The 27490-nt window shown below is 39.3% G+C and overlaps 1 protein-coding gene across 9 annotated transcripts in view; it reads right to left on the bottom strand.

The window, feature by feature from the left end:
* chl1b (cell adhesion molecule L1-like b) overlaps positions 1-27490 on the bottom strand; it is a 73474-nt gene that overhangs the window by 23618 nt on the left and 22366 nt on the right. For 5 of the 9 annotated variants that reach the window (XM_072451883.1, XM_072451885.1, XM_072451889.1 and 2 more), the window contains exons 2-15: positions 10489-10674; positions 7157-7265; positions 6782-6972; positions 6145-6267; positions 5687-5857; positions 5456-5488; positions 5200-5311; positions 4928-5109; positions 4534-4665; positions 3537-3677; positions 2319-2430; positions 1475-1641; positions 1223-1388; positions 994-1121 (exon numbers count right to left, since the gene is read on the bottom strand). In XM_072451883.1, the coding sequence (XP_072307984.1) occupies positions 994-1121; positions 1223-1388; positions 1475-1641; positions 2319-2430; positions 3537-3677; positions 4534-4665; positions 4928-5109; positions 5200-5311; positions 5456-5488; positions 5687-5857; positions 6145-6267; positions 6782-6972; positions 7157-7265; positions 10489-10588 (1867 nt within the window). In that variant the 5' untranslated portion in view covers positions 10589-10674. The remainder of the gene's footprint in view (positions 1-993; positions 1122-1222; positions 1389-1474; positions 1642-2318; positions 2431-3536; positions 3678-4533; positions 4666-4927; positions 5110-5199; positions 5312-5455; positions 5489-5686; positions 5858-6144; positions 6268-6781; positions 6973-7156; positions 7266-10488; positions 10675-27490) is intronic. The other 4 variants (XM_072451884.1, XM_072451890.1, XM_072451886.1 and 1 more) reach the window with 3 other exon arrangements.

Genomic DNA, 27490 nt, shown 5'->3' on the forward strand with positions numbered 1-27490 from the left:
CACACTTTAATATCTCCAAAATCTGATAATTGCATCGATTTACTGAAACAATTAATGAAAAAAGTTTGTGTCTCGTGAACATAATATTTATAATGTAGTTCAGCTCCCAGAATGTGACAGCAAGTGGGATCCACCTGCTGCTTGTTTCCATGGAGACCACGATTTTTCCACAGTATGCCATTAAACATATCTGTCTTGTGTTTATTCATTTGCTGGTGTTTAATTTGCTAAAAAAAAACAACCTTAGAATAAAATGTATTCTTGGCCTGGTGACACCAGCTTGAGAGAGAGAACTTTAATGCCGGACTGCGGAACATTTCAGGAAAGCAACACCAGTTCAAATGCTGAAAAAAGGCTCTGTTCATCCATTAGTTGACTAAACGGGGTGCAGCGTGTCACTGGAAAAAATGTTGGTCTCAAAACTCCAGCTAACTCACTCAAAGCCTTCTCCTTTCTGCTGTGGTCAATATATTTTCTTTTATATATATATATATATATATATATATATATATATATATATATATATATATATATATATATATATATATATATATATATATATATATATATATATATATATATATATATATATATATATATATATATATATATATATATATCTTTTGTGCCCGTAGGCTTTATTGACTGGAAAGTTGTGTGAAATGGGGATGAGAGAGAAGGGAGGACATGCACCTGCACCTGGAGCCCGACATACGCCTGCTGTGCCTTAACCACTCGACCACCGGGCAGCACCGCTCAATACATATATTTTCCAATACCAATAAAATAATTACTTGACCAATAAACATTTTGGTTGACTAGGACAGCTTCAATCGATTAATCGACTAAGCCACTGACAGCCCTAAATATCTCCACATTCCACCAGAAATATGACATAACTCACAGTATTACAGTCACAGAAAAACACACTTTGGAGACTCAAATGTCATTCTGATCATTTGCGGCATGAATATAATTGGTGTCTTTCCTCACCTAAGACAGTGAGCCAGGCCGAGGCTGTATCCTGGTCGAGCGGCGTCCTGGCCACACATCTGTACAGTCCCAGATCCCTGTGGCTCACATTGATAATATGAAGAACTCCCTCCTCCACTAAGTATCTGCTGACAGGAAGATGGGAGACAGACGCAGTATTGATTGACAAAACGCGAAACCGCAATCCAGCCAAGACTGAAAGAGCGGCGCGAAAACTCTGCTCTCCTACCTTAGATTGTCAGTGTAGTTCAGGCCTATCTCCATATCATCTTTTTCCCACAGGAGCTCAAAGTCGTTGCTGAAGGACTTGTCGTACTCTGCCAGGCATGAGAGCTGCGCCGAGGTACCTATTAAGATCTGCTGCTCCTTTGGGCCCGCCACTATTCTTGTGGGATCTTCCATTGGCACAACGGCATTAGTTACATTTCAAGGACTGCGGGCTGAAGCAAATACTTAGAGCGTATGTCCAAAAGCAGTTTACCTTTAACAGAGAGCCTGGCGTCGATGGCAGATGATCCCTCCACGTTCTTGGCGTAGCATGTGTACTGTCCCGCGTCATCCTTGTCAGTTTCGTAGATCTCCAAAGAGCCATTGTCGTGCACAAAGAATCGAGGGCCGTTCACGGATTCAAAGGAGTCGTCTCGGCTCCTGCGGGCGAGGGAAATAGAGCGATACACTTTACAAATGTTTTGAAACATCCGGGAATATCTGGTGTAGGCACCAATGAGAGCGGAAAGTGGTGACGTTTCTCATAGCAGCAGGGTAAAATGGGTTAAACAAATCGAGCAAGGTTAGGAAAACTGGCTTGAGGGGAGGTGATTTTTTACTGTATAAAATATATGTTTATGGGTCTTATTTATTTAAATGTCCTTCGACTTCTAGATTCACCTTCTGTCCTTAACTTGTCTTTGTGGTATGAATCAAAAGCATAATTACATATTTATTTAAAGACACAATAAATAAATAATACATACATACATTCATATTACAATAAATAATATGTATGTCGGTTTTTAGTCCTTTGTATTTTGTTATGTGTTAAAATAATAGAAATGGTCATCAAAAAAAACATATTAGACTTTTTTATTTTCATTTTTTGGTCAAAAATGATTAAGATATGGTTCTTGTTTGCATTAAACATGTACCAAACATGTGTCTTAAGGTCTCGTATATCTAATTCTAATTAGAGGAATACTGTAAATACAACTTGATGAAGATTGAAAGTGATGAAACAAATCAAAGACAGACTCGTAATTGTCTGCACAATGAGCATCAGCAGTTAGTTTAGATTTACTGCCATCTACTGGTGACCACTGAGCACTTACCACGTGACGGTGGCCGGAGGAGAGCTGAAGACGTCGCAGTGCATGATGACCCCCTTCCCCTCCACAGCTGAGTAATCCTCTCCCTCATTGGTCAGAATCATGGGAGGAAGATCTGCACAGAAACAAGTCATCAATCACAATGGAAGGATTGTACTTCTGTAAATCTTTTAGTGAGGGATGTGTGTATATTACGTTTAACAATTAAAAAAAATCTGTGGGGATTTTTGTCATTAGATTAAATACACTTGCACAGCCCAAAGATTCACCCCTTTTAATAATGAGGCAGTAAATTCTCTACCACCAAAAATCTGGGGCCAAGAATCTCTGATGGATTAAAAATAGCCAAATACAGCACATACTTTTATATAATGTCATTGAACTATCCTTAAAAATATCTTACAAAACATCCTTGAGAATCTGTGTGATCCCTCAGTTGCCTACAGCAAACAGGCAAAAATGAACCCAAATTAAACTAAAACTCATTTGCCAAACACAAATCTTGAAAACTTTCGTCACATTTTGTCGATAAACTCAACAATTACCGTATGCTTTTCTGGAATTACAGTCAACATTTTACTTCTTTGTTAGATGCATTTAACGTTCCCATTCACGCTGTCAGAAAGCTGTCAAAACTGAAGGGAAATAAAAGCATAAACAAACATAATGCTGAAAGAGGCAAGCATTTGTTCCTTATCAGTTCGAGCCATGTCCTCATTTAAAATTTGCTGTCATTCATAATTGTTTACGGAGGAAGCAGCTGGGACTTGGCATTCAGAGAGTGTCTTGCTCTATTAAACCCTGCGTCGGACTTCACACATTCATGCCACACACAAACCATATTCCATCTCTCTTTTTTTATTTCGGCACAATTCTAAAGCCCAGAAACGCCACTCTTGCTGCAACGAAATCAGCTTGGATTTGGAGAAAACGTGTTAGCATAAAAATGGCAGTGAATGGTTGTGTTGCTACGGGGAGAGAGAAAGCGAAGGATGCACACAGCGTTTCCACCACCTTCCCCAGGCCCAAAACTACTTCAGAGGCACATAACCGACATCGATGGCATCTTTCTCCTTTGATACGTGACTCAGCAGTGTTATCCCAGAAGACAAAAGTGCAAAGCCAGCGTCTTCCTTCAGAAACTTGTGAAACGAAGTGTTTTATGAGCAGCGTACGCGTTGTGTTAAGTGGGCTGAAGGTTTAAATGACGCACGGACTTACTCATAATCATGATGTTTGCGTTAACCAGCAGGCTGCCGTGTTTGTTCGACGCCTCGCACTGGTAAACCGCACTGTCGGACTCCTTAGCGTTGTGGAGAACTATTGTGTCACCAAGAACTCTTCTGTTGGGTAATGGGGACTCTGCAAGAAAGCACACATGGTCAATTGACGATTTGATATGTTATTTCATGTCCATTTCTGTACAGGCAGTATTCACAGCATGAAGTTCAGAGATACTGTTTTAAATGTTTTTTGTACGGGATTTAGGATTTATGAAAGTAATGAATATGTGAGTTTTAAATAATAGAATAATAATGATCATCTTATCTTCTTTGGTAGAATAGTTTTCTTGTTTCTTCTGTATCAAAGAATAGGTAAGAGATGATATAATTACCTTGACATGTCGTCTGATATGGAGGAAAGTCTTGTCACTGTAAATATCTTTGAAGTTTGATGGGAAAAGGAAAGTCTGAATGTAATCGCTGGGAAGGAAGTTAATTTAAACTTTTTTCCCTTGCAGAAGTTTTGCTATTAAGGAGTTTAAAGTTTATTTGCTTTGTTTTGTTGATCTGAATTTTACTTACTTTACTGAATTGGTTTACTTACAATTGTTAGTCAGTTAGTTCATTTTTCTGTGGTTAATAGGCAAAGAAAACATACACAAACACACACACGTTTTACTGACTGAAAGGGTTTAGGCTGTTTAACATTTTAACATTTATTTTACCTAAACCTATAACATAAAATATGACTTTCAAGATGGCAACACATCAGCTAACTATTTATTTCAACTGAGCTAAGATTGTCACATGGCTCAGATAGTTTTGAGCAAATACAACACTTTTACAAACTCCTCCAACAGAGATACATCTGCTTTTCAAGTAAGTTCTTGCATTTACTCTCTGTAAAACCCTAGATCCTTTGAGCTTGTACCCTGTCTCTCTCAGTTTGAACCTCTCTTGGACGCTTGAATTGGAATTGTTGACAACATTAATACCATCGAGGGCTTCTCCGTTCACTCTCCATGTCACAGAGGGTTGAGGCGTCCCGCTGGCGGAGCATTTCAAGATCACGTCTGATCCTACCATGCTGAGCTGACTCTGCGGTTCAAACGCCCATTCTGGAGGTTCTGAAAACAAAGGAACAAACGGCAGTGATGAATGTCTCTGAGAGAAGCATAAATATTACACAAGTAAAGCATCTTGCAGAAAATGTGGTGTCAATAATAATCAGTCTGTAGCCAGTACTTTGACAAAACTCCATGCAACTGCAACTTTCTAATCGTATCCAATGTATGTTAAGAAAAGAAAATTGTTCGCAAATCCATCTGACCTGAAAAGAAATGAGGATCAAGGCCCTCAAAACCTGGACTCCTATAATGTTAACTTTACCTTCCACGATGACGGTGAAGTAATGCGTGGCTTCTCCCAGACCGTTCTTGGCCTTGCACATGTACTTTCCACCATCCTCCTGCTCAGCTCTGGACACCACCAACAATTTCCCATGATTCTCCACCGAGGCTTTCTCAGGAAGTTCATGGCCTATTTTAAACCACTCAACTTGTGGAGTTGGACTACAGACAGAAGCAAAACACATCGTGAGTTTTATTTGATTTGATCTATCTTTCATTTTACATAGAACACTTAAACATATTAAAACTTACAATCCCTCTGCAATACACTCCAAATGTATGTCCTCTCCTTTGACCAGCACTAGTTCTGATTTGACACCAGAGGGCGTCAGAAGAGAGGGCCGTCTCTCACGGATTGCATTTGCTGTAAAACGATTGGAGCATTAATTAAGTGTATTAAACATGAATGTTAAATTTATATTGAAACAAATCTAGTATTTTGAACTCTGACACTGTGATTAGGTTATATATTTCTAAAGTTATAGATCTTTTCCACCGTACATCTTACCTGCATCTGGAAATAGGCCACTTTTTGCTTTGTCTGAAATGGAGGTGAATGGGATAAAAATAAAACCATGAATATGATAAGGATGAATGACTTACAGCACAATAAAGTCACAACAACAAAGCATTCTGAATACACAAGACAGTAAATACACCCTGGAGGCGTGGGAATGCTGAATGAAAATGTGATAGGTGATAAAAATGGTGGATTTAAGTGGAAAGGGGTGATACATACTTGTCTGGACATTGACAGACATGGCGGTCTTTTGAACGATGGTGCGGATCCTGGGGAAAGAGGCGAAGCAGCAGTAGTCTCTTCGGCTGTCCTTCTCCTCAGCATGAGCAAAGTACAAGTCTCCATTCAAACCCATGGACACTCGTTCATCCTGTTCTATGTGTTGGAGATCTGAGCACACAGACGAAGGCGCACATTGTTGGAAAATGACAGTATTGAATAGGTTTCTTTACAGGATGCAGAGGCTGGATGCAGACTAAATGAAACCTGTTAAGAGGAATTTCCACAGCATTCACAAATGTTCACAAATATAAACATTGGCTCATATTTCTTAGACTTAATCATGTAAATTGCTATTCGAATACTGGATCGATTGATAAATAAATCAGTGTGTACATAAAAATGACAACATTTTATTTGTAAATGGACAATAAACATCAGCATGACTCATGACTCACTGATAGTCATCCAGTAGATCTGCAGAGGGGGGATCCCTTTGGGTGGCTCACATCGCAAAACAAAAGCTTGTCCTTCATCCACTTTAAGTGGTTCAATTGTTTCTTTTGGAAACTTCGGAACGTCTGTTGAAAAAAAGAAAAGTATAACAATGAACATTGCCTGCTGCAAAGTTTGTCCAGTAGATGGCAGTATAAGCACTGTATGCAGGCTTGCAACGGTGACTGGAGTTAGAGTGGAAACCAATTGCTTCCACTGCTGAGCTGTTGGACAGCAGAAATAAAACAGGCATCACAGTTTGTGCGATGTATGACTTGTCACTGCAGTTGAAGCACAGCCAAATCAAAGTCCCCTCTGGAGGGGATTTTCTTAGAAAATATATGTTGTGAGTTTGAGCACAAAATGAAAAATGGACCAAAGGAAATGATGGAGAGGCTGGAGAGCAGTAGCATGAGCAGTTTCAGTACTATATATATATATATATATATATATATATATATATATATATATATATATATATATATATATATATATATATATATATACTAAGTAGACTCACAGACTTTCTGCCAAATGCACTACAATAGGAAATTCACAATAGAAAGGTAGAGTCATTATAACAGACATCTCAGTACTCACAGGGTACAATGAATTCGATCTCCGTTGATATGGCAGTCCCTAACTTATTGGAGGCAAAGCAGCGGTACATGCCCTGGTACTCAGTAAGGTTTCCATTATTGGGTATAACAAAAGTCCCAGAATTCTCCTCTTTCATGAGCCGGGGGTCTTGAAAAGGGTCGAATTCTTGCCCATTCTTTGTCCATCTGAATCTACAAAACAAAGCCGGTATTGACATGTTAAAAGCCGTCTGTAGCGTGCTCATTTTCAGCCCGAGCTCAACAGGCTGCTAACAAGTTTAACGCAACAAGTTTATTCAGAGTGTTGAAGGCATGCGGCGGCTAACAAGTGTCAGTTCCCTCTTACTCTTGTGTAAAAGGATGCTTGTGTACTCACTCTGGCGCAGGATTCCCTTTGGCTTCACACGTCACGGAAAAGCTCTCATCAAAAGGGAAGGCGATAAGAGAGCTGGGAGACTGGTCTGTGATGGTGGGCAGCTGCTCGACTGGGCCGCAGACACACAAATGTGACAAACGGTGAGAATCAAAACAGCCTTCACATATTCAAATGGCACTACTGCTCAAGTTCATGACCCTAAATGGCTTCTGACTACATTAAAACCATGCTATGTTTGCATGTAATTAATCAAAATCAAGGAGGACGGTGTTATGTACGCTCATGCCAAAAAGGGAAAGAATGATGAGTGACTGGGTGAATGGTTGTCTGTTAGTGTTTTGACTCAGAGTGATGAGGCTGGTGAAGGATGTCCCCCAAAGCACATTCAAAGTAGCTGCTATAGACCCCAGGCCGAACCCCTCTAAATTACCCCTGCTTATATTGGAGGCACAGTTTTTTATGAAATGCACGACTAGTGATGCAAGATTCGTTGTGTTCAAATCCCAAATGCAGTTTGTTCATTGTTCTTGTACATACAGTATGTCCATGAATCCTGATTTGAACTTAATATAAATCACAAATCTAATTGCAAAGGTGAAAAAGTCATTAACAAGCAACTTTACAGCTTTTTAGTGAGGGTTTTAGGTTACTGTTGTAGAATGTAAAGGTGGATGTTAGTTTTAAAACATTCCTAAACCTTGCATGAAGTACATCAATTTCCCATTAAAATGCAGTTTTGTTCATCTCAATTTTGTTACTTAAGTACTGTAAAACTACAGATACAGGAGCAAAAGTATAAGAAGCACATACAAATCTACTTATGTGAAAATTTGAATGTAACTGTTCAAAAAATGTATGTACTATTTTACAAAGCTGCGAATTTTATGTTGCCTATAGACTACATTTTTGTTTGACTTGAACTAAAAAACTTTTGGCACAATTCCACAAAATATATATTCTAACTTCTCAAACCATAAGAAAAATACTTTCTACTTTTCAGTCCAGGGAAAAATCTATTGGAGCAAAAAGTACAGATAAATGATTTAGTGAAGTAAGTAGAAAGTAAAAAGTATCCACTGTCAAATGTATGCAAGTTAATTAAGGACAGTACTTTTACTTGTGTACTTTGCTGCATTTCACGAGTATCATACGTTTAAGGGTGAGTTCACACTTCACATTCACCACATCATAATGACTAAACCTGAAGCTAAAACTGGACTAGAACAGGCCCAAACCAAGTCAGGACTGACATGAGCTCAATCAAATAAATGAACGACAAGTAGTATGAACAATACACTGTTGTTCTAGTACTTCTCTTTATACTTCTCTTTGTTTTTGCATAAACTCCATGCGATTATAGTCCTGTGAGTGCAATTTGGGTTGATACATGTTTAAATCATCGAGATACTAAAAGGTTTTAAGACCTTTTGCCAGTTTCATGCTCTGCCCCGTTTAATTGAGGCCATATCTTAAGTCGACCAACAATTTCTTCAGCCCCACGTGGAAGTATAGTATATGGAATGAAAGTAACAGAATGAGAACGTAAATGAGCTTAAATCTGGAATATTATGGGGCTGTGATTGATGACACACGAGACTCGAATCTAACACATGGCAGAAAGTAAATCTCTGGCCAACAATGAGCCAGAGACAGAGAGATTAAGAGGCGCTAATACAGCTACAACACGGCCGAGTCCACTTACTGTTTACACGACTTAAAACTATACAGTCCGCCGCATCGAGGGAGAAACAAAACATCATCAGTCAGTTCTCTTTGGGGATCACAAAGCCCCATTTCAAATCTAAATGAGCATATTCAGATATCTTTAAAACTTCAAGACAGTCGAAAATGTGTAAGTGTCTGCAAAAGACCTGTTTGATGTGTTTTTACCAAGCCCTTCAGAGATATTGGTGAATAATTTAGAAGCAGAGGTTGTATGCGTTACTAAGGAAACTGGGATGGGAGCAGATCCAGCACAAAGGGAACAGCAGAAACATGAGATTCAAACACGATAATAGCTGTAAATATATTCCATTCACACAAGCCTCTATGCCGGTAATATTCACCAGCAAGATTTATTCAACCATTAATGATTCAAGACTTATAAAGGCTCTTCAAGTTGAGCAGAGGAACTGTTTTCTGAGCGCGAGCACTTAAATATTTAACCTTTCCTGTTAATGTGCTGTTTACTGGCCATTATGTCGATATTCCCTCATTTCACTGTGGATTTACAGCATTCATTTGCCCCAATGATGTTATTGTGAAACATGTTTTCAAATTCGATTGTTGTAATGTCTTCCTGTGAGATTCAGCCTCAATTAAATGGGACAACATTAGTTTTCATAACACAGATTGGATACAAATATAATGCACCATTAGTTTAGATGCATTTCCCTCTTTGGTGAAATATTGACTAATGTAATGTAATAGCAATTTCACTGCAAGATGATTAGATGGCAGGCTTAATGTCTCTTAATATTGATTTTAAGCCTAAGATGATGTATTATGAGGTTTTTAGAAGTAACCCTTTGATACAAGGGCTAATAATTGAGATTAATCAACTACTAAAATAATTGCAGACTATGGGACGATACTTGTATTGATTTATGTCTCAATACATGGTCACAATTTTGATATTACTTTGAGTTTGTTTGCTAAAACTTTAAACGTTAATTTAAAAGCTGTTGTGCACCGTGGAATTAAAATTCTTAATAAAACAGAATTTTTCAATAAATTACAATTGCATGAAGTCTATAAGCAATTAGGTCTTTCAAAGTTCATATTTTAGTCATTCCTTGTTTGATTTAAGTAAAATATAAAGTGACAGAAAGATAAAACCTTCCTCTGTTGGAATATAGCTGCAGTAAGTCTGTTGTTTACTTCCTCTGTCTGCAAAAGAACGGGAACATTAACCCGTTCCTAGTTTATTATAGAGACAGAAGTATTGAGTATCAAACCTACTTTGAGAATCGTTCCATCCCACTGATACTACTGCTATCACAAACTGGATTATACAGTCTCTAAAACACAAGCTAAAGGACATGTAATAGCAAAAACAGTAATAATACTTCAACAAAACAGCAAAAAGACAAAAGAAAAGAATATCAATGTACACAAAAAAACATTGTATGACAGCTGACCAATTTACTGCTAACAATTAGTTGCAGCCCAATTAATACATGCTTTGTTATCTATTCAGGTATTAAATATTTAGTAGCATAATTTGCATTTTCCTTCCTAGAAAGCTATTGTGATTGAAATATCCACCTGTTTCCATTGTTCATATTGTTCTTACGTATTCAAAATGCTGCATGACATTAGCGCTCGCTCACCTTCCAGAGGGATCTCAAAGGCTGACGTCATATAAAAGGCACAAACGCAGAGGACCAGGCCTAATCCCATCCTTGGGTCCCGTCTCCTCTGTAGACCCATGCTGCTCAGGTGTCAGATGTTCTCCACAAAGATCTCCAAGTACGTCTTCAGTTCATTTCTGTGGCACAGGGCTGAATGTTCGGTACCTGCGAGAGAGAGAGAGAGAAGGAAAAACACAAAAAAGCAGACGTTGAATACCCCATGAATCCACCCACACGCTGGCAGACAGTATGGCAAAAACCCCAAACACAACAAATCCCTCGTGACTGGGAGCCTGCTCTCTGCTCAGCCAGCCATTTACTACGACTGCCACACTTTCCCCTTCTCATCAACAGGCTTCACATTAAAGGAGTCCTATCATGAGTTCCCGCGGGACCTCAAGCAGTTTTCTGGTTTGATGTCTGCAGATGTGTGTCGCAAGAAAAGCCAAGCAACAACAGAAATAAATAAATAAATAAATACATGATGATAATGAAAGGGGTGCTGTGGTATAATGAGTGGCAGGTGTTCGCTATTTCAGAGCATGGGAAATGGGGAACGAATTACCGGTATTTCTAAAATTCGGTCCAAGATTTGTCTCAAAATAAGCATCAAAGTCGAAATACAACTGTGTAATGGGTGCCTGCTTGTTCCTGATAAAAATAACACAAAACCTAACGTTGCAGGAGAGGAATGCTTTACGTGTACTGCTAATATAAATTCCAGAGGTGCATGAAGGATAACAGATGGATTATACTGTCTGCACTCACATATACAGCTGTGGTACACATGTGTAGGTCCACAGAAGTGTCACTGGAAAAAGATCACATTGGACTCTCAGTTTGATTCTCAGATTAGACACGCCCTTATATTGGGAGAGTTGTGAATATTATGGTGAAAGTGCGTATGGCAGGTTAAAAGGTTAAAAAAGTGACAATGATAACATTTAACCTTTTAGAAAAAAAGAAGATATATATATAACCATATATATATACAAGGGCCTAAACGATATGAAATAAACAATAGTTTGGATTTGATACATAAAAATACCTTATAAACTTAAGTTAAATGGTAGTTTTAACTGTAAGAATAACTGTTGTCCCTGCATTTTTTATGGAATGTGGCTTATTGATGACAAATGATTTAGAACTAAGCACTACTTCCTGTAATTTCCAAACTGTTATCCTTAAATATTTCTTGAGCTGTATAAAACTAGAGATAAAAATATAAACAAAGTAATAGTAAAAGACATGATGCTTGTTTTATGCTCTATAAAATAATCTAAAACTGACCAAAACCCTGGCCCAGTATCTGGACTTCTGTACGTGCGTTTTAATTGAATAAGAATGGGCATGGAGTTAAAATGTTCCTACAGGTTCTTTGAAGTTACCTTCCCGTATAATAAAAGGATAAAAGAACATATGTCATGACTGAAATTAGGCTAATCCAGCCATAAAACTAATTGATTCACCTTAAGGTGAGCAGGTCAGCATCCGGTCAGCATTTCTTTGGGCAACCATGTTAATAGAGCTTAATAGTCACCTCAAGATCTGTGCAGCACCGTGGAATAACCCATTTAACAGCCATTTATATTCCTTTAAAAGGGGCCCCTTTGTGAAACTGGCCCCTCGGCTCCGTATGTGGAAGAAGTGAGAGCTGCAAACGCATTGTCTGTGGTGTCTCGTCTCTTCACCAGACCCCTGCGGTATCAGGTCATTAGTTCTTCTTGTTGGCTATGACCCAGCTCACCGGGTCACTACGGAGCAATTAGCTCAAAAGCACAAAGGGGTTTAATTGTTTAAAAAAAAAACATACACATTATAAGACGGAGGGAGTCATAGAACGGAAACGGTCTAATTTCACCACAACAAAGCCAAAATGTGCAACTATTCTGCATTGGGGGTTGAATCTAACTGATATCAAAGACTTGTGGTTTTTAGTGTTTTATTTCACAGCAGTGACGGATGATTTATTCTAACTCTTGTACGTGCAGTCAACTGTGCTCTAGCTCTAAAGTCACTCTGGGACTCTATTGTATCGTTGGATTGATGAATTTAACTTCTTAGCTACTATACTATGCAGACATTGACTAAATTATGCAAAAGAGAATGAAATAACTAACTGTTAAAGAACCCTTTTTTTTTTAAATGTTTCGTTATTATAAGTTTAAACATGTATGAAACAAGCATAACTTAGTATGAACGTGTGTTTCTGGATAAACACCGAATACGTTACTGTTTGCTTTCCAGTCCTTTTGATTTAATTGAACAAAGTGATTCCAAGAAATCAGCACATGCCTGTTTACAGATCAAAGTGTGCCCTCTTATGACTAATAGTGCTGACTCACGACCTTTCACCTCTGACCTCCCACCTGCAACATCTCAAAAGACTCTCAGAGAATTGCGCTGAACATTATCGTGAATATTCAATCACAATTCAAACCAATTAATTTTACCGTCAAAGAGCAGAATACATGGCCTGGTGTTAAAAGTCATAGGGGAGATGCCGGGGGGCGGCTTTTGTTTTCTGTTTGTTTCCCACATGAGGATTTATGTTGCTAAACAGATTCAATCCGATGTACAGTAAGTGCTTTAGGCTAATTGGCTTGTGCTTTGCTCACGAGATTGGCTTCTTTTAAGGCTTAATCTGAATAATGAAGTCTAACATTTATTCTCTTGATGATAGGCCATGTGTGAAAGAAGATTTCTGCATTTTTAACAACCTGCAAAAGAGCATGTTTTTCTTTCTTTTTTTTAAAGTACAACATAGAGCTAGGTAGAAGGGCTAAAATCTCCTTTAGCTTAGTGCAGAAAACACAATTATCTTAAAATTATATCACTCTCCATTCCACTTGATGATCTGAGACATGTGAAGAGACTTATAATAATGAAGAATGAAAACGTGCACTGCAACAGCGTGGTTAGAAACATTGAAACTCGGTCAGGTGACGATACAACACAGAAATACAACTGTATGACGCTAAAAGTGTTGGATGAAGGGTCTTATTCACAGTCACTATGGCAAATAACTGTGCAATAACTTTCTATGTATGTGTAGACTCTGGACAACCAAACAAATAGAGACAGATTTAAATATAATGTTGATTTTACAACATTCAAATTTACTAAATTATTTGAATTTGTATCACTACTGACACCTTTTTAAGATGTTTTTAGTATTTCCAACATTTATTCGTTTAGATTTAGGACAAGTTATAAGTTATTACCAATGTCAAAACACTTCCAAGGCCCTGATTTGTATTTATTCTGTCATATTTCATCACATTAAGTCTAGACGGATTACACTTTACTCCAACTGTGCTTGATCATTTGGCTTTTGATTCGATTCGTTCGCCCTTGGCTAAACACTCATTGAAGACTCTGGCCATCTGGTGCACATGGGGCTTAGCGTGTGTGGCCGTTGCTGTCCGTGGAGAAGTCGGGAATATACTTGCCCACTGGATCTATATCACACAAGTCTATAGGCCCCCTCAGGCTGGACTGATTTAAAGAGCACCAGGCTATTCTTAATCCCGCCCCTTTCAGCGGCGATCACAGCGGTGTGAGATTGATGAAGTTGGCAGGAGGTTAAAAGCTGCTCGCTGTGGGAAGGCCAATATGAACTCTAACCTTGCTTAAAGCCACAGCTCAAGGGGAACTGAACTTCGATGGTGGAGTGGGGCATGAGAGAGAAAGCAAATGATGTAGGCTATTTCTTTGGCCCTTCTTCACTGAAGTCTGTTGGAGTGACATATATAGAGCACTTTTGCATTGTCAACAAGATCAAATCTACTCCCAAAATAGAAGAAACACAGTTGTAACCTAATTTTTGGCACAACAACTGTCATTATAAATGATTAAGTCATTTTTCTAAATTTTGAGAGCCTGGATTCTGAAATGTTCTTCCAGTTCCCTCTTTGTCAAGATGTGAAAAATAACTGTTTTAGAAAAACTGGAGCAGACTGCTATGAAGTGAAAAAAACATCCAGAAGTGAACTTTCTATACAAATAAATCATATATAACAGGCAAATCATTTTACTCTTTGTTCATTGTAAACCAAAATATTGATCCAAAACTAAGTCCACTGACTTCCTGCGATTGTGATTTACATGTTTTCGTCTTTGAAAAGTGTCACAGTTTAGATCTCTTCATGTATCACTTGGAATCTTATTTCATCAAATAATTACAACTAAGTACAGGAATGTGGGCGGGGACAGAGGGTAGGTGAAAACAGGAATGTTCTGAGCACTGGATGCTCTGTTGCAGGACAATACAGAATCACTAAAACATTCATGCATCGATCAAAATACAACTTTGAGTAAACTAATGATGAGGAAGCACCGTAAAACCAATGATCTTATGTCACTTTATGGTGCACATAAAGGCGCATTTCAGATGTTATTCATTTGTCAGATTTATTTTTAACTGTATAACACAAAATACACTTATCTTCATGGAGACAAGCAGGTGACACCACCAGGACAGATTATGAATTAGATCTGTGGAGAGCCAACCCTGCTCACAGTAAGAACACATTTTTTTAAAGATATTTATCAGCACAAAAAACAAACATTCCAGGCTAAACATTAATATCTCCATGGATACAACATGGTAGCATCATCTACCAGAAAAGTTACATGACATCATCAAGTTCTGTTTTTGTCTGTTTGTGTTTGACAGATGCTCTTTGTTGCCTGCTTCTCATGGTACAGTCACATTACTACTGTTGATAAAGCACTCATTTAGTGTTTGTGTACTTGTAAGTCTAGTAGCTATATAAAAAGTCACTTAGTACACCTTTAAATGCACAATTATTGCCTCATTGTTTAACAGGCTTATGAATGTGCACTTACTTTACAACGCTTTTTGGCACATTTTCTATCTCCTCTTGGCAGTCACTCTCACTTTTCAGTAGACATCTGGATGGCCCTTACACCTGCACTTGACCTTTAGGTAAATTCCTGTGAACATTCTCAAGTCTGGTATAAAAACCTCCACAGTAAACTTGTTTCCTCCTGAAAAGTGCTCTCCTGTGACGTCTGCTGTAGTCGGCGGCGGCTGTGGTCTAAGATCCATTCACTACAGTGGTCTCTTGAGCTGTTGCCATCTGCTCCACGCCCACACAAAGACAACAGGCCGGTTCTTTACTGTATATGTTAACGGCACAAGCCCCTAAAAGGATTACACGGATCCAAGTCTTGTCAGGTTGGATTAAAATATTCTCTTTGCAGTCCCGCCACTCCCCTTCACACAGTGCTGTTAATGCCTTCACACTGAACCGCATTTAATCATTCAGCCCCAATTAAAACAGCTGATTAACACTGAGCACCAATTGACTCGAGGGGCGTCTGATGTGTGGTAATGAGTACATTGCGTTTGGATTCTTTTTGTGCACTCTCCGGATCGTTTAGCGCACAAGAACTGCTAAGTAACAAAACAAAGCTTGGATTTGCTCTTTGTAAAATAGTTTCCTTCCTGGTGCATTTCAATGGCTTGTTTGAATGTATTTACCCCATGCAGTGTGTAATTCAAGTCTACTTCAAGCACAGTAGACTCAACTTAAAAATCAATAGTGGAAAAAATGAAAAGTGGTCAAACACTTCAAGTGTCAAAAACAAACATGAAACGTCTTTTGAGCAAAAGACATGAATGTTTAATGGATATCTGTTGTCCACTTTAAATGGACACTTTTCACAACCACAAAACCATCAGAGAGGACATTTTAATTAGGAATGTCAATATTTTAAAAGTTAATGTCCCATTTTTTTGGAGCAATTTTAATTTATCTCAATGCACACTTCTTCATATTCCCTTAAAACGTAAATAAATGTGTCTGCTTCTTCCTCAAAGTTCACTTCCTGTAATTGGTTGAATCTGCCTGTCACTCATAACATGATAGAGGCTGAACAATAAGAGAGGTGGATAAAGAGTGCACATAACTACAGATAAATGTTATAATATTATAATTTTAATTATAATATTATAACATTTTTTTACGCTGCACCTTAACGCTGAAGCACTTCCTAGTTTGTGAATTTTGTTCACTGGCAATACATCTTTTTCTGATTCTGATAGTTCAGGAAATGGTTCCAGGAGTAGTATTTCACACTGGTTGACTTACTGCAAAATGCAATTCTAAATATTGTGCAGTACAGCATCAATGTTCATTATTGTATTATGCTTGTCGTTTTTGTTACTTTAGTAAAAGTACAGATACAGGACAGAAGAAAAAAACGTTTTTTGCTCAAAGCTGGGGTTTAAACTCAAAAGAAGCATGGTAGGCAAGATGTTCCCATAAACATGCTAAAAAAATCATACGGAAAAAAAAAACTACTTTTACTTTTCAGACCAGTTTAAAAATGTGGAGAGGAAATTTCAGATACCAGCAGGTATCTGCAGCCAGGTTAAAAAGTATCCACAGTCAAATTGATGCAAGTTAAGGAGAAATACCTAAATACAGTACGTACAGTACTTTTACTGTTGTACTTGGTTACTTTCAACCATTGTATATGCGTATGTTTTGTCAAGACAGTAATAAGACAAGTAATACAAATCTCTGTAAAATTGGCATTTTAAAGTGATAAAAGACCTGAGCGTACAACATCACAGTGTAGCCACACTTAATTTGAGACATAGTGAGCAAAGCTAAAGAACTATTAGTCACTTGAGTTACTATTGAATGGGATCTTTGTGTTTGATGAACTTGAGAAGCCGAGACGGTTCAATGCAAGTTCATTTTTCAGTGGTCTGGGTGAAGGGCCGAGGAGGTGGAGAGAAGTGACAGAGGAGAGAGGGATGAGGCACATGCAGTGATAGATGAATGTGTGCAGCCTCTCACTTGTGCAGGACTGGAGCTGCAGACAGATACAGGGCAGCTGCTGTGATGAACTGTGAGGTCAGCGCCCCCGTGTTCTATATCTCCTAATGAACACTCACCCGACGACCCTGAGTGAACCCTTCTCCTTTCTGTACCATCAGACACACTGTACTACCACATGCACTCAGCTATTTCAGGACATTAGAGCAGCCAGTAAAGCACTAGAACAAGTGCGCTTCATTTGCACACCCGGAGAGCTCTTCAATCATTCAGCTTGTCAAGAGGCTCGATTTTTCTAAAAGAAACTAATTTGTTTTCATTGACAAAGAGGTTTTCCCCAGCCACTCATTAGCATTGTGTGTAAAACCTGCTGTCACTTTAAAATATGATTTTTTAAAAGGAATGTCATTACCGGTATACATTTCAATGGACCATTTTTTCTGTTGATAGGTGTTGGAATTAAACGCAAACAAAACACTCTGAATTACTGTCTGATACATTATACAGTAGGAACCCAATTAGGGGTAGGTGATGTTGAAAAAATTTAAATCTTGATAGGTTTTCTGGTATCCCGATAACTATAGTCAAACAATACTATGGCAATGCAACAGGAATGTGTTAAAACTTGTCTTTAAATCTATTAGTATGAGGTTTAATAATCAGGCAAATGTGAAATGTCTGTTAATTTATTTAGAAAAGTGCAGATATATCTCCTTATACTCTTATTTGGACGTTTACAACAGTAATTTTCCCTTTGTATTTTTAATCAGCTTTTTTGTAGCATTTCCTTTATTTTTACAATAAATAATACAATATTCAAATTTCTTCAAAACAACATTTACATTATTATCAACATTTTATATATCTAAACCTAAATCAAATTGTGAAGTATAGACCAGATATCATTATAATAAATGAGTGTATTGAATGTAACAACTTAAATGCTGTTGTTGAGTGTATAATACAAATTAATTAAGGCTGTTTATGATATAATGTAGAATCTGTTAGCAATTTAGTTTAGATGATTCCCTCATTTTATGTTTAAATGCATATACTATAATTAGATCTTATAAGTAGAGTTTTTTTTTTACAGATACAGTTGTGTACATCTCAGCAATGCCAGACCATGCCGCATGACGATACATTAAATCATGCCACGTGAGTGCTTTGTCTGCCTTAGGTACACAACAGTTGCCGTCACAGTCTGTAGACTTTGAACCTGTGCACACAATGACAGCGAGGTGTACGAGGTGGCTGAAGGTACAGTGCACCTGCAGCAGCGTGGCTTACAGCTCCACTTTCATATTTCCTCTGATGTGCTGCCTTTGAAGTCCCACAGGAGTGGCCCTTGCCCAGGACAATAATCACATTAGTGTGTGATCCTGGCTGCGGAGCTGGCAGTGAGATGAATTCACAGGTTGGACTGCAGGGACGGAAAGATTATTTTGTGCGAACTAACACAGCATGCCCCTCTCCACGTTCATTCACTCGCTCTGACTGATGCGGGCAATTTCCCCAGACGCAACTGTGCCTCTGCGTGACATGATCGATGGCTTATATCCCAAATCCTTACATCCATCAAACCTTCAGGCAATTTATTTCTGCCTGCAACTTCCAATTGCTGATGTCCCAAAAGTGCACAAGCGCAAACCAATCACATTTCAGATAAATTCAAACCTTTTGTCACTCCTTCAGGTGTCACATATAAATTCAGTGGAATACAAATTTCAGTTCTGAACCTGGATTGGTTTGGATTTCCTGCTGGTGCAACAGTGAGCATCTGGACAGTGTTACAGTGGAAGCTGTTTGACGCAGCTGTCAGAGATGTGGCCGGGTTCCGGTGGTTCTCTGTCACTTCCAGGGTCGGACGCAGGTTGTGTTGAGACAAATCACATGAAGTGAAGACCAGACACACAAGATGAAATGTTTCAAAAATAACTCGTGGATTGGATGTTCTCCGCAGGACATGAAACATTTTGAATGATTTCTTTAAGATTTGATTTGATTCAAGGTAAAGCTTCTTAATTTCAATGCCACATCAGAGCTAGCTCCACAAGCCTGTCAACTTAAAATAATTTTCACTCCTAAAAATGGCTTACTGTAATTAAATGAGGATTTGTATTAAAACTATAAAAGGTCTGTCACACTATATCTCAACCATACAAAATTATTCAAGGAACATCAGAACTTTCTTTTAAGCCACTTTTACCAACCAATATTCAACCTGCCAAGAAAGACTGGAACCCTTCCATAGAACGAGCAGCAAATGAGGTTTATGCCAAAATAGGTGAATCTACTGGACGCCAAGTATCTCCTTGACCTTGAAAAGAGCAAAGTATGGCCCATCAACCCAAACTGCACACTATGCAATGTGAAAGAAAAAGAAAGTATGTCAATCTCAACAAAACTTATATTCAGACTTTTTCTTGTACATTTGCATAATACAGCGTGTATAATATATACATATATTACAGTAAATAATTGGAAGCTACAACATTAAATATTTAATCCATATATTGAATTGGATGGATGAATGGATAATAATAATTGTATATATATATACAATTATTATTATCCATAATATAACTATATAGTTATAGTGCACTTCACTTAAAGGCGGTATGGACGATTTTTCGGCGATTTGAGAACGCAGGCGGACTGCACTCCCCCGTGCGGACTGATACAACACACACGTGCGTTTGTTTATCAGCGCAACGGATCGCATCGCATCGCTCGTCTCCCGTAGATTTCTGTCCACTTCTGCGTCAGCTCGAACTGTCTTTCTCCGTCTTCATTTTGCCCCGTACACTGAGGGAACTATATTATGATAGATCCATGCGCTTAGGCACGCGGAAACGTGGGGACGAGCCTGACGCGGCTGCAGGTGAGCGGTAGGTGCGTTTTATGATTGATACGTGGCAGGACAAATGATTTATCCACGCCACGAGGAAATATGATACAAAATTTGCTGAAAAAAATCGGCCATACCACCTTTAATTTCTCTGACAACAAAAACACCAGATATTATATATTATAGTATTATAGAGAAAGCCTAAGATCACCTTTCATTCTATGTTGCCGAGAGGTTTTCTTACTCACGGGAAGCCCAAAACACGCTGAACATAAATGTGCCGCCACAGCTTTACAGCGATCCCTGGATAGAAGAGGATACTTACAAGATTTTAGTCCATCCTCAGCACCGGTCCCCATGAGGGCAGTAACTATTCCACTGCAGGTAATAACATCCAGAAGCAATGAGCACGTGTTGGAAGAAATCTCATCCGTGCAATGCAAAGGCGATTGCAAGAGCCCCTTAGTGTTGTGTCATACAGATGGGGGCCGCTGTAGTCGCGTATGTTGCCAAAGCCTGCAGTCTTGGCAAAGATGCTCATTAAACTGCCGACAATCAGACACAAAGCTGGACCTAAAGCCCATTCACTGGATCTACACAAAAGGAAAGTGTTGGAATGCAAGTTCTATCTCACCCCCCTCTGGGTCCACCATGAAAGATGTTTAGTGCACCTGAAAAGCATTTATTTGTAACATTAAACAGACAAGCAGGGGTAGACCATAGATCACCCGCTGTGAGCAAGTCTGTCGAGGGAGTGTTGCTTCGGTTGCAATCTTCCTCTGTCAGACACCGCAATCTCCTTAATGCGTCTCATTGTCATCAAGCATTAGTGGGCTGGATCTTTGAAGTGCGCTCTTGTCGTTTAAGGGGAAAATTGAGTTGGGAAATCGGGGTTTGATTACCGTTCAGGTTGGATAAAAGTACTGTTACACCTCGCTGAACAGAGAGCAGATTTCTCAAATACACAGAAATAGAACACGATCTGACTGGATGACCATTCACAAGAGAGTGCCCGGACTGTTGATAAGTCCGGCAGCAGAAACAGCTTCTCTCCCACGGCACATGGGGGAGGGAAGTGAAGGCGGCCTGCTCTGGATGATGTATGATGTGGACCCTAGACTGGGACTGGGGTTTAACAGCGAGAAAGGCAGAAAATGAGAAGGGGGAGGAGAGTCATGCTTGAATTATGCTGATGTCGCTGGAACCACGGTGAAAAACCAACCAAAGGCACGGCTGCTTCCACAAGACTTACAGCCACTTATAACAAGGTTATTATCTCTCAGGCCCCACTAGCACTGACAGTTTTTATATGATAATAATCTGGAAATGTACATTATTCATAGGTTTTTCTAAATGCAAAAAGTAAAAATGCTATCTTGCACTAAAACATGCCTCTGTCCAAAAAATCAAGAAATGGAGAAATGGATGTCTCCTTTGTGAGTGAAAGTGCGATGTCTATATATCTATAACTGATCACTTGATTTAAAAAAAAAAATTAAATTTGTAATTCCAGTCATTCTCCACAGGATTTTATTTGAAAGGTTCTGAATTTTACCTATGCAGACAGGCTTGAGAGAAAGTCAATTGGAAGTTAAAGCTGGGGACACTGGTCTTTTCAAAACAAGAGCGAGAGTCAGTTAGTGAGAACACTCACACGCCTCTAAGCGCGGGGCCCTCATGGTTCAGAAGCACTCTCTGAGCTACAGCAGGATGGAGCAGTCATTATGACCACACAAATAGAGGGAAGCCTTATGAACTTTGCACAAATGCTTAGTGCTCCGGGCTAGATGGTTCTGGAAGCCGGGGGGAGATGGGTAGGTACCAGGGCACGCTGCCAGTTCCGAATGGCTTAGTGTTGGTGCACTCAGGCCAGACAAACCTGACATTGTCCTGGGCACTGCCCCGGGGAAAGCCTCTTCCCCTTTGTTGCCCGTTTGACTCATTCACACTTTCCGTCCAGTTGATTCACCGATTTGGACATGACTTAAGCAGGCAAAAAGGCAAACATTTATTCACCCTTTCAAACCAATTGGAAAAAGGACAGGAGAATGTCAAAGCACTTGGTACAACTTAATATTAATACATCTCAACATTCGCTACAAAATGATGCTAGCCAATAAAGTTTGCATGCCTGTGTACTTATTGTGCCAGTCCCAAGCCTGAGAAAAACAAGCTGTTACAACAGACAAAAAGTCTGATGAAAGAAATGTGAAATGTCTGGTGTAAAATCAGAAAATAGTTTGCCATCTAAAAGTAGTAGTATCATATCCTGCACGCAGTTTACACCTACAGAATTCCTTTTTAAGAAAAGACAAGACAGCAAATGTTTACATATAATTTATGACACTTTCTTTTATCAGCCTCAAGCACCAAATGCCAAATGTTATCTGACTGCTACAAGATGGAGGCCTGCAAGCGTATCATGTCAATGGAATTAAAATAATGCTCTTTTGACCTGTAGCCCCCCCTTAGGCTACCCAAGTGGAATAGATTGGGGGAAAAACATAAAAAAACTAAAACAAATGGCTCTTCAACACAAGAGGAAGAGAAATGCTGGTAGTTGGGGTTCACGGCCCCACTAAAATCTGTGTAACCGCTCTGCTTCCACGCCTCGTGCTCACAATACCTTACAATCCCCTTCCACCAGTCAGCTTAAGATAGATGCTATTGCGCTAATGAGAATTTCTTTAAAGAATGGAGTAGGCCTGGACTATTAATTTTGCTAAAGGACAGGCAGAGTGCTGATATCGCACAGTGATTGATTTACACTTTTTTGCACCATTTGGCAAATATGCTGCCGGCACACAGTGTGGAGCTTTTAATTGAACTTCAGGCACGCAGCCCAATTTACCCGAATGTTGTCTGTTCCCCCAGTCTGTCAAAAAACGGTCAAAACCTCTCCAACCTGGCTCTTCAGATATAAGCCGCCTGCCTCGAGCCGATAGCATTTCCTCGACACTTCGAGTCAATAGAAAAAGTGCTGCTTTCTTGCAAGTTGCCATAGTAACAAGTGTATCTTAATGCTGATCACTTGCAGAAAAGTTGTATTTTTTGCTGCGTCGCAGCACTGCTGACGAATGCTTTGTAACATGTCTTTTTATTTGTTTTCATGACTCAGTTTAAACTAAAGTAAAGCTTCTACGTTTCTTGTAGAGACTTTTCTGCGTATGACCCTTGACGGCAAGTGAAAAACAGGCAACATTCCAGCATTGAAATTGACCGCATATATCTACCCGTGGCACTTTAATAGTTCCCTCAATTATTTCCAGATACATCTTGACGCCTGATTTACCCTGTGCTGCGCAGAACAAAGCATACAATCAAATGAGGGGTCTTTAACAGCTGGTAAATCAAAACTAGGGGAGACAAGTCATGAAATATCTACTAAACTGTATGTTAAGCAGCTTGAGGAAATGGGACGGAGAGCGTTTTTCTCACTGATGTTAGAGGGACTAATGCTGGGGCCACACAAAAATCCAGGTCTGCCAGGCTGAGCAGCAGGTCTCAGATTCACAGATGGTCTACTTCAGTGATCGCAGCACTAAACACCAATATTCAGTCCTGATTAACACACCAGCTGCATGGTTCCCTGCTGCTATATGCCCAGTTGCATGCTACAAATACAAACTAAATGTGTAACAATACGATCTAGAGAGCGCAATGAGAGAGGAACTTTTCAGTGTAGAACGGCTAAATTCATGTCATGCATTTGCTGTGACTCATGGAGTTCTGAGTGATAGAAATCCACCCCCGTTGCCATGGCATTTAACAATTGAATGCAAAATATTGTATCTTTTGAACAGGCAAACGAAAGCAGTCCTGGGCACATTTGAGTGAATCTCTCCTTCACTGTGGTTCTCTTCGAGGTCTCTCTTTTTTAAATTATTATTCATCTATTTCCTTATCAAAAAGAGGGAAAGAAGGGTTAAATTGTTTTGATTGTTTGTTTAAGTTTTTGTTGGTTAAATCAACAATTGTGGAGGTTTGCTTGCTGTCTGTTCTCTAAAATGTATTGCATTGAAATGATTGGGCAAAAGTCCTCAATATATTATCTATACAAGAAGCTGAAACCCATGAATAGAGAATAATGATTGAGTTCCCCACTGATTCTGATTCTGAAAAGATACATCTAAACAAAGAAAGAGGAAGAAAGAAAGGAAGACAGAAAGGAAGGAAGGACGGAAGGAAGGAAGGGAGAAAGAAGCAGTTATCAGACCAGTTAATTATAACAAACAGGATTTCATTTCAGTGACACAAAATCTATGACTATTACAAAATGTATTTAAATATTATGGCAGTGAGAAAAGAGGCAAGCTCCCGTCAAAGAGGCAGCTCTGACCGCGCTCTTACTCCTCCCCTCACCCCACTTCAAATATGTTCAACTGAAAGCAAGTCACTCAGTTCATTCATCACAATTACTTGGATAACCTTTGTGTTTTCTGACGCACATACAATTTCTCACATAAATACAATTGTTGACCTTTGCCTCCTTGCTTTTATCAGCTTGTTGCTATGACAACAAAGAAAGATTGAGGCAGCTATTGATCTTACAGTGAAGTTATTTCCGGTAGTTGGAGATAAAGACATGTGTGATGGTCTTTTTTCTGTTTTCCACACAATTTTACCTGATTGCGATGAATGCACCCACACACAGAGCAAACAAGAGCGGCCATGTTTTCAGTGCAGGGCAGAGTTCAAATGAATGAGTCGGCTGCAATAAAGTGCGGGGATCTTTCAGGCTCTTATCGTGGCCTGTGTAGACAAGTTCAGATGAAGTGGCTACTTAGAGGCAGACTTAATCATGGGAGCCCCGAGAATCAATAAGCTATTCCCTTCAGGTCACTTTATGCAATGAAAAAGGAGCTCAAGTCTCCAGCTATTTGGTATGTATGTGTGCATAGCTGACAGAACATGCAGAGGCAAACATGAACTTTAAAATGCATTCATTAAGATTGATGTTCTGGTCAAAATGATGTGTCCATGGCAACCGAGGCTTCAAATGTTTTGTGAAGAGTAATGGAAATGACATTTGAAGGTTTTCTGCACGACCATTACAATCTAAAATATTGAGCCTCCATTCATCGCCTGCTTGCATCAGTCTCCAAAGTAATTTACAGATTTTCATGAACATGTGTTATAGTGTCTTTTGCCATGCGATCTGCCAAATAGAAGATATTTAGACCTCGATATTAAGAAAAAGCTGGGGTACCCAACGTCTCCCAACGTTTTGTGAAAGAATACCTTGTAAAAGCAGTACTTTGTGACAAAAATGAGATGAGTACACGCTATCTGCATTTCAATCAAGTGTTTTATGTTTGATCGACCCTGAAGCAGCGCTCTGAATGGCCATGCTCGGGCCAGTCTGCTCAAGTGTCATTTTGCTGTCTGAAAAAGCTGTTTTAAAGCCGTGCACAAGCCCAAAATGACCGTTCTAGTTTTGTGGTGTGGGAATCAGGTACCTCCTTTTTTTTTTACAACGTGATGTAAATCAGTGAGTCATAATTGTAATAAACAGCTTACACATCCTGATATCGAGAAGGGAATAATTTAGTTTATAGCTAACACGTATGTTTCAGGTGAGCTTTGACCTATATATGGTGAGCTATACTAAAAACTATTACATATGCACATTTTAACAAGATATCTCACTTCATTGGCTTCAACATTCATAACATATGCTGGAAATTCAATGCGTGACAATATTCTAATTCAATCATAATATCCCAGAGGCGATGAGCTAATTGAATAGACGATCAACTTCATCAGCGGGGCCACCTGCCAGAGAAAACGCCCATTCTGTGCACACTCAAAGGCGTTACCACCAAGCACGCCGTGAAATTATAATGCCAACAAAATTGGATTAAATCAGTCCAGAAAACAAGCTTTCTGCCCATCTACAAGAGAAGATCAGTCAGTTTCACGCCCACTCATAATAAGCAGCAAGGATCTCGCAAACTTTTAAGGCCGTGACAGCTGGGGGGGTCAGACCTCTAGGACCACTGGAGCAACGCGATGCACACTTAATCCTGCGGTGGAAAATGTCGGTGGGATCCGTCTCAGTCGGCTGCCCTGCCAGGGATGTGGAAGGAGAGCAATATTTGAGAGGAATTAGAGTTGTCTGTCTGTGAGGAAGGGAGGGGAGGGGGCTGAGGTGGAGGCACTGTGTGTTTTTACACAGGAGCGCCCTTCAATAGGCTGCCTGCTCAACTTTTCAGGCTTCATCCTTGCAGCTATTCAGCCAACATATAAAAAGAACACTGGGGCTCCACTTGAGGCATGTGTGTGGGCTGAGAACTGGCTTACTTCTTTGTTACTTTGACAAAATCCAGACAAAAGAAATGGGTCCTCGATATTAACCAGTGTCTAAAATTCAGCAGACTTAGTTTTTTTATATTTGTTAACTATAGTCTTAATGAGATGAGGCCCCATGCAGTAGGTTTAAGTCTTAATCAAATATCTTGCGAACTAAATCACAATTTAAGACCCTTTTTTCATGTTTATCGCACTCGTTGCTTAACTGAACAGATGCTGATCAATAGACTCAGTATAAAAAAACATGATTCCCATTGGAGATAACTATGAGATAGTTTTCAATAAAAACAAAACAAATTGCCAGCGGCTAAACTCTAAGCTCTTATTGTACTTATGTGTATTAACTAACATTTTTGCCATAGAGTGAGCAAAATACAATGGGAAAGTCCATGTCTCATTATTCTCAGAGCCTCTCCTGATATCTAATTAGCCAACATCAGGTGCAGTAGCCCACAGGCCCAAAACTGAGTAGGTCAGGAAAATCACATGACAGATTAAAATCATAAGCGTGGAGGTTTTCAGCTACAGATGTCTGGGGATTTTGCACATCGTATCATACTTGGGTCATTGAGCTGGCTTATAAAAGTTCGAGGCAGTATAAATTATTTAAGTGACTGTGGGGACCTGCCGACAAGTGTAACAAACAGATATATACCACAAAGCAAGGCAATGGCACTCTCCATGTTATAAATAACCTGGGATTTATGGATGAAGTCGAGCAGATACAGTTTCATTATTCTGTGAAATGTTGAATAGCCCATAATAAAAATCACTGGTTTCCATAACTCTTGTAGGGTTTATGTGCGCCAGTGGCCAAGCAGCATGTGGAAGGGATTAGGTAAAGTGAAGTACGGGGGCAAACAGGTGTATGGGAGTTTCACCATGACCCAAGTGTCAAACACATGTTCAACGACAAATACAGTGAGGGCGAAATCTAAAAAAAAACAAAAAACACACAAAACACTACGTATTTATGAATTTATTTTGCCTTAATTAGCCCTGT

The sequence above is a fragment of the Eucyclogobius newberryi genome, unplaced genomic scaffold, assembly GCF_026437365.1.
Source record: "Eucyclogobius newberryi isolate DKJ021-1_F unplaced genomic scaffold, fEucNew1.0.hap1 SCAF_19, whole genome shotgun sequence".
Lineage (NCBI taxonomy): Eukaryota > Metazoa > Chordata > Actinopteri > Gobiiformes > Gobiidae > Eucyclogobius > Eucyclogobius newberryi.